Source organism: Myxocyprinus asiaticus, chromosome 26 (genome assembly GCF_019703515.2).
Source record: "Myxocyprinus asiaticus isolate MX2 ecotype Aquarium Trade chromosome 26, UBuf_Myxa_2, whole genome shotgun sequence".
Taxonomy (NCBI): Eukaryota; Metazoa; Chordata; class Actinopteri; order Cypriniformes; family Catostomidae; genus Myxocyprinus; species Myxocyprinus asiaticus.
Window position 1 is genome coordinate 29,637,100 of NC_059369.1, and position 8,565 is coordinate 29,645,664.

The 8,565-nt window shown below is 36.1% G+C and overlaps 1 protein-coding gene across 4 annotated transcripts; it reads right to left on the reverse strand.

Moving 5' to 3' along the window:
• Positions 1-204: 204 nt before the first annotated feature.
• On the reverse strand, positions 205-7,966 carry LOC127416836 (tubulin-folding cofactor B-like). 4 transcript variants are annotated; one of them, XM_051656403.1, is made up of 7 exons: positions 7,866-7,966; positions 7,375-7,564; positions 5,830-5,973; positions 5,461-5,557; positions 2,824-3,015; positions 2,510-2,582; positions 205-2,376 (listed from the first exon to the last, which is right to left on the reverse strand). In XM_051656403.1, the coding sequence occupies exons 2-7, from the start codon at positions 7,492-7,494 to the stop codon at positions 2,262-2,264; spliced, it is 741 nt and encodes a 246-aa protein (XP_051512363.1). In that variant the 5' UTR covers positions 7,495-7,564; positions 7,866-7,966; the 3' UTR covers positions 205-2,261. The 4 variants fall into 4 exon arrangements, with proteins under 4 accessions (XP_051512363.1, XP_051512365.1, XP_051512366.1 ...); XM_051656405.1 differs by having other exon boundaries at positions 7,375-7,559; positions 7,866-7,950; XM_051656406.1 differs by having other exon boundaries at positions 7,375-7,559; positions 7,749-7,907.
• Positions 7,967-8,565: the final 599 nt, after the last annotated feature.

Genomic DNA, 8,565 nt, shown 5'->3' on the forward strand with positions numbered 1-8,565 from the left:
ATACCCGACGGCAATATAAGACAGGAGTTAATGAGAATCATTAAACACAAGTAAAGGTTCATTTTCATGACGAATAAACGACAGTCTCACAGTCCAGAACTGCATTCATGACAAAAAACAAACAAACTCCAAGCTGTTTTATGAAGTTCATCACACTGCTTCAGATATCACTGGTAAATCTCACACACACACACCAAACAACCCTCGTTTTAACATTCATTTTATTTTTGCAAAGCCATCTCAATCTTGGGGGGTCTTAACTCATTTACAAGAAATAGAAGTGCACTCACACGTTCAATAAAGCCAGAAATCCCGTGACCACATGTATTTAATTCAAATGAAATTTTACGGAATTTAAAGGAATATTCTGGGTTCAACACAAGTTAAGCTCAATCGACAGCATTTGAGGCATAATGTTTATTACCACAAAAATTAATTTTGACTTGCCCCTCCTTTATATATATATATATATATATATAAAAAAGGTCACAGTGAGGTACTTACAATGGAAGTGAATGGGAAGGGTTTAAAAGCAAAAAATGTTAAGTGTATAATTTCTTTTAAAGCGCGCATTAATTATTCTGTTAAAATGTATTATCTGAGCTGTAAAGTTATTTAAATTGTCATTTTTTACAGCTGTTTTAGGGTTTGTTAACATTACATCATGACAATGAAGTGGTAAAATTGGCTTTAACTTTATACAGAAATGGTTAGTAAGCAATTTAATCACACTATAGTCATATTAACACACATATTGTTTGTCTTGTGTCTATACTTTTGAAACAGTGAGTAATTTAACATTTATGGATTAGCCCCATTCACTTCCACTGCAAGTTCCTCATTGTAACCCAGATTGTTGCTTTTTAAAAGAAGTTCAAATTAATTTTTGTTGTAATCATAATTATACCACAAATTCTATCAACTGAGCTTAACTTGTACCGATCCCGGAATATTCCTTTAAGTGCGATTCAGGAGGACAACATAATTTAAAACATTACACAATGAATTTGAATGTCATGTATTTTAACAATGTCAAAAAATTTCTTTACAAGCTTGTGCTGGGTAAAGCTGCATTGTGGTCAGCACAAGTAACATTCAATGCACTCAAGAGTATGTAAAGAAACAGCTGCAGATCTGTTTCTGAAGAATTAATCTCCAACATCAATGTTTGTGTCCGGTCTAGAGTCAAAAGTTTCTACTTTTACACAGTAGTGCAGCCACTGCAACACAATCGTGACGTTCACATAAAAAAAAACAAAAAAAACTCCTGCGCTATGTAGCAAAAACAAATTTGTATAATTATTGTAAATATCTGAAAGCTGAACTAGAATCTGTCTTTCAGAGCAACATGGACAAGTACTCCATGATGCATATTAAGGCATTTGCATAAGCCAGACAATTTGGACATACATCTGCAGGATGTTCAAATTTGGCACATGGATTTATTTGAAATAGAGATTTTTCTAAACGCAACATGGAATTCCATGAAACACTTGGCCTTACAGTACCAGATCAATTTCTGTCATTTATGAAGCTGACATGCATAAAGTTGCATGCCCATTTCCACCAGCAGAAAAAAAAAAAAAACTGTAAGAGAATTCACATGGAAAAAACAGAACCATGGCAAAGCGAGGCCACAGGACTCTGCATTACATGACTCATTAGTGAGCTAATTGCTAAAGTGCCTAACAGAATAAGGGATTGAGACCCTAAACACAGTCATAATAACAGATAATGACAAAATAGTCAGCTGGAGGAATTACTATTTGGTACAAATAAGACGTATACAATCCAGTTTAAACAGACCTTGCAAAAAAAAAAAAAAGACACACCCCCTTGTGTGATTTGTTGGTCTAAAATAAAATGATTCTGTCTGGGATGAAATTAGATGCAGAACTTTGGAATTCAATAATGAACAATCAACATGCAAGTGAATGCTTCCAAGAATAACATTTTATTCTGTCTAGCTTGCCGAATCCCTTAACCTGATCTCGAAAGATGTTGTTTTGCATTTACAGTACCTTAAATAGTAACTTCAAGTCGACATGGCAGAAATGTTATTTAAGATCATAACTTGGGTTTGACTGCAGTAAATTAAGGTATCTCATCTTAAAATGTAATCCTTCTGATCCCTTTCAGACCAGCATAAAACAAAATGATCTGCATTGACGACAGAAAACCTTCAACTTCTGCAACAATGTCTCACTGCACAGAGTCAAACTTCTTTCTTCTGATGCTTCGGAGTACTTATCAGGTGAGCCCTACATCTCGTCCAAACCATAATCCTCCTCAGGGTAGTCTCCCACAGTTACTGAGAGGGGCTTCACGAAGGCACCATATTTTGGCTCACACTCAAAGTACCGTTTTCCATTCACACTAAATCAAGACAAATAGTTGTACATGGACCGTTAGTTAGACTTTCTCGAAAGGTTCATGTAAGAGACACATTAATTCAAAATAAAAGATTCTGGTCCTATTTATACGCATAAAAACTGGTGTGCGCACTAACCTGCCATCATTCTTTCCAAGTGGCTCATCGTATTTCACACCTACCCAGTGGCCTGGCTTGAAATTTGTCATACCTGCAAACAAGGAAATCAATGCAATAAATCATGGATTTTGCAGTATATTGTTGCCTAAACTACCTTACAAAAGTAGTGCAAATTTAATATGTTGGGCTTTATTATAAATACACACAGCTATAAGTTCTCTATCTGATCAAATTTATGTGATGAATCAGAACAATACATGATTAAATCAGGTCAAACTGCACAAAGGACACCTTAATCCAGAGGTGTGATAAGAACATTTGTGTAAGCTCACCCACAAACATAACAGTGCCAATCTTAGTGGGTTGTCCAACAACTTCAACTTTACAGCGGTTACCAACAGCAATGGCTGCAGCGGCTGCCTTCTCTTGCTCTTCTTTCTTAGCAAGAGCCTCTTCTTCCTTGGCCCTGTTTTCCTCATTAAATTGACCCAACTTCATATTCTTCTTGAAGTTCCGCACTGTATCTGAAAAAAGTGAAAACTGAATAATTTAATCTTTTCTCTACTTACATATGTCAATAACAAATATAGAGGACAGACTTGATGTTAAAAATCTAAACAGACAGCTGACACAGGCCAAACAATTTTGCATGATTTCTTGCTAGCTTACTGTAATATATTTCTGGATTTCAAATGCTAAAGCAGCAACTGTCATTACTATGGCAGTCTAAATCGTAAAATCATTTTAGTGCACTGAAATGTTTGCTCCCTAAAAATTCCCTGAATGCATCATAAAAACCAGGGAGCATCATTGCTCACTTTGTTCCCTTACCGGAAATGTTGTCAGGACTTCTGAAGTCTCTCAGGTCGTTAGAAGACGAGCATAAGTGTAAATATATGATGTCAAAGCTTTAATTCTTTTTTAAACAGAATTATCTTTAATCCATAATGTTCTTTTAAATATTAGAGTTGTTAGAAAAATATTAAAATACACTCCTTTGAATATATCTTCATTTGTCATTTATCTTTCATAATAACACTTTACATTAAAATATCTACAATGAAAATGCACGAGTGTCATTTATACAGCGATTCTGCTGATTAATAATAGCTGCGTTTAAAAGCACAAGGTCGTAATCATGTCGCAGGTGATTGAGTCATGTAGGGCTGTCACTTTAGATTATTTTGGAAATCAAGTAATTCTCACGATTAATCGAATAATCAGAAAAATTATTTAATAACTTAGATTGCATAAAGTTGTCGAGGTGCAGTCATGTTTGGCTAAAATGCATGAATTAGCCTAAGTTTTGGTGTATTTTACGATTGAATAACAAAAACAAAACAACTGTGCAAACAATATCTAAAGCCAACAGACACCCAAAGCAGATCTATAATATAAAAAGATGTATATTCAAACTGACAGAGATTGGCTTCTCCAGGTGTTCACAACTTTTTAAATGCAAGATCTACTTTTTTAGTTAAAGATTTACTTTAACTAGTTTAACATGATCTACTCATTATAGTTTAGAACTCAAATATTGGAAAACAGGCCATGGAAATAAAATATGTTATCTTTTCAGAAACAATGTCTGCCCACCAATCTTGTTTATTGAGGAAAAGTTATACATGTTTAAACTATTACATAGAGATATAAATATGAAGGAAAAACAGTAGCAAAACTCAAGAGCTTGGATATTTGGAATTGAGAACTTGTACAATAAATATTTGTACTTGTAAGTTGAAACTTACACTTACAGCACCAATGTGAAACCTGTCAAATAAAAATCTGAAGTTGAATGTTGCAATCTGCACTCACTAACAATAATTCAAAGCTTGTGTTCTGAATTGACAATTGCACACAATAGTCACAAATGAGTAAAATTACACAATATTCACAGTATACACGCAAGATATATTTTTTCACTCTTGCATTAAGCTGCAGCAGTTGCGGGCATTGTTGCGTGTGTGCTAAATGCAGATCGCAAAAGCTTGTCGCTTGCCACGTACCGTGTAAAATGCCCTTAAGCATCTGGACATTCAGTTCCTAACTGAGTAAAAACTCAAATTCTCATGCGGAGATAGACATTTCTCCCTCAGGTAAGCCAAAATTTTATATTGCGTGTCTTGGGCGCGAGAGCTTTTCTTGAGCTTTGACTGACAGCATACAGACAGACCTGTGGTTTTATTCAGTAAATAAAGTTCTCTGGATTCCCACATTGAGTTTTACCTGTAATAATGGCCATAAACTATCAAATATTTATCAGAAGTGGGGCAACATGAGGAGAAATATCGCATTACATTCAAATGGTAATTAATTTACAAAGAACAGAACTCAAACGATAATTTTCTGAAAATAACCTTCTTAGATCATCTGGATTGAGATTTATTAAAAGAAGGTGTTTGTGCATCCGTAACTGCGTGTGTAACTTTAATCAAGTCAGACAGACATCTTTTTTGTGACACTATTTTATGTTGCTTCATTAAAGCCATTACTGCAAAGCAATTGTGTAGATAAATAGATTTAGAGTGCATTCCAATGTGTTTCTGCGGAGTTCAGCGTGTCCCGCACGGCAATGGAGGGCTCAACTTCTCTCGCGCATCTGGACACGCAATGTGTGTCCGTCGGGTTTGTGAAAACTGTATGTTATCTTTTCAAGGGTTGTTGCATTGCTGAAGTGATGCTTTTTTAGGTCCTGCATTATTTTTCAAATCTTAAGTGAAGCACTGTCACACAGCTGACACCTCGTCACGTGTTTGCACACACGGCCGTGGACTGAGTCACTTCCGCCTTATTTTCGATTTGTCCTTTCGGCAATTTTGTAATCTAGGAATTTCTCGAATTGAATGATCTAATTAAAATGAGTAATCGTGACAGCCCTAGTCATAAGTGTCCCAATGTTCTTTGGATCAACACTCTTGCCAATGCCCGAATAGTAAGATAGAGAAGTTTTGTTGATGCATACACCTTACCTGCCCTTTTTTCATAGGCATCATCAGAAATCTCAAATTTCTCCACCTTGGACAAATCAGTGAACTCCCCACTCTGAGTCCCACTGCGGTCTGTCACCTGCACACAATATGGTCACTATCAGTTAATCCAACTGTTATAGTATAAGCATCCCATATTTATGAAGTCATTAATGACATCAAAACATTTTAATAACAAACATAGATTTGAAGCTTTCTAATGGGACTGTTAATTTCACACACCCACACTGCGAGTGAGTGATGTGATGAAACTAGATGCTACAAGGGGCGCGCTACAATGGGGACATTCTAGTTTTGGCACATTGTTCACTGACAGTGTAGATGGGGTGTCAGAAACGTAGCGATACTCACGTGTATTCGGCAGTCATCATCAACAGGGTAGGAGCCGAGAAGGGCTTCATTGTCATCTAGCTTCTGTAAGAACTTATCTGATGTACTGAATAGCTCAAGATCCATATAAGCAGCTGGGGTACCAACAATCATCTCCAGTTTACTCTGTGAACGTAATAGACATTGTTAAAGGAATTTTATGGGTTCAATACAAGTTAAGCTCAATTAACAACATTTTTGGCATAATGTTGATTTTGACAAAACACAATTTACGACTCGGCCCTCCATTTAAAAAAATAAAAAGAAAAAAAAAATAATGGTAACAGTAATGTACCTACAATGAAAGTGAAACGCTAAAATGCACACTGTTTCAAAATCATAGCTACACGATGTAACCATTGTACGTGTTAACAATTTTAGTGTGATAAAATCACTTATTACACTTATTTCTACTCAAATCAATATTTCATGTGCATTGATTTATTTATTTAGCAAGTAGTCTTGTAATAAGATGGATAAAGGGCAGTCAGACAGTCATTATTTACATAAACACCGACAGAACTCCAGAGGTGCAATTCAGTTGTTCGGTGATCTCTTCTTCACACATAATTACAATGCAAATTTATATTTTATGTCCATTTATTTATTCAGTAGCCATGTAATAAGTGGGTACAGTCCCCCACTTCATATCAGGGTTCTGATCACCCTGACAGGGTTTAGTTTGCGATAACAACATTATCTGAACATTATCCCTTACTTACTATAATCATGACTACATTTCCGAAAAGCATCTGTAAGCCTAAGTAGATCATAGAAACAATTGGAGCCAATGGTCTCGACACACAACTTGAGCTTGCAATGCTTTTGGGAAACGCAGCCCAGTGTGTAAAGTTTTAACTTAAGGTTACTTAAAGGGAAAGTTCACCCAAAAATTAAAATTCTCTCATGATTTACTCACCCCCTCTGGCATCCCAGATGTGTGTGACTTTCTTTCTTCAGCAGAACACACACACAATTTTTCAAAGAATCTCAGCTCTGTAGGTCCTCACAATGCAAGTGAATGGTGACCAAAACTTTGAAGCTCCAAAAGCACATAAACGCCAGCATAAAAGTAATCCATACAATTCCAGTTGTTAAATCCATATCTTCTGAAGCAATGTGATGGGTGAGTAACATCAATATTTAAGTAATTTTTATGGACCTACAGAGCTGAGAAATTCTTCTAAAAGATCTTCAATTGTGTTCTGCAGAAGAAACATCTGGGATGGCATGAGGGAGGGTAAATGATGAGATATTTTTTTATTTTTGGGTGAACTATCCCTTTAAGCATACAGATCATCTGAGAAAATCAAAGCTGTACAGTATGTATACCTCATATTGACTTCTGCAATAGGGATTTTTAAGTTTAAGAAGTGTCTACTGTATGAACTACAGACCAGTAATGGCAACCGACAACCGGGTGCTTGAAATCAATCTATTAAATATAATACCACAAACACGTATACGCGTTGATAATGGAGTACTACAACAATAGTGACATCGGAAGAATAATCTGCCCAGTCGCACCTTAAAATCTGCGATCGTGATGCCTCGGTTGAATCTCCGGTTGACCTCGAAGGAGCTGACGGTGCTGGTCACACGCACGGACACGGTGGGGTTGGTGATGACTGTCACGCTCCCGTCCATCTTTCCTTTACTGAACAAAACGGCTGATTAATCTCTGATGCTGCTGCTGGTGGTGTGGCCGCTCGCTGCGCTGAGGATAAAATCAAATGTTGTGTTTTGTATTTCTACAACAAACAGTTACCTACACAATATTTATAATTGTATCATGACTTTAAAAGACACAAACCCGCTTTCATTAAAATGTTTAATAGTGGGTATGATGCTGATTACTATTGCTAACCAGTATTTACATGCAATCACGTGACAAGGCTTACACTTTATTCTCTGTTTCAGGCTATTCGGTCAGCTGCTTGCTCCTTTAGATCTCATCAGCTAAACGTGATCTGCTTTTACTGAGTTTGTGTTCAGGATAAAATCAGAAAATTTCTTACGTTTTTCTTCTTGCTCGTTTTGTGAAAAGAGCTTCCGTCAATGACCACGCCGCTTGATTCTAGAAGATTCTGCCCACCCACTTTCACTTTTGAGCCAATAAGAATTGGCAATTGGGCGGGGTCTTGAACTCAACCAATAATAAACTGTTATTTCTGTTTTTGTGGGCGGGGAACACCTACTCTGTCCAATTAGGCTATTCAGTTAAATGTTTATTATCCAATCATGTTCTGTTTTATTGGATCAGACCGCTCCCAATGCCACCCGAGAAATACACAAGCCTGCAGTACTGAATTTATTCCACACGACGCTGCTAGAGTTTTAGAAACTCCTGAATTTTGATAAAGACATCGACAGTGAGTCAGTTCATTTATCTTCCATAAAGTATTTGGATTTAATGAAATGTAAAAAAAAAAAATAAAAAAAATAAATAAAAAAATTCTATATATAATATTTTAAAGTTAAAGCAATACATGCTCAGCTTGCTGAAAATTTAACCTTGACAAAGTTAAAATGGGCTAATTGAACGATTTAAATACCCTAGCATTTATAATAATAATAATAATAATAATTTTTGAAAAAAAAGTTTGAAAACAAACATTTGTGTCTGTGGAATGAGAGACAAACGACATAAAACCAAGGCAAATTCTGTTGTTCTGTAGAACTCTTGACTACCTAACATGACTGGCTGTGCTGAAAGGC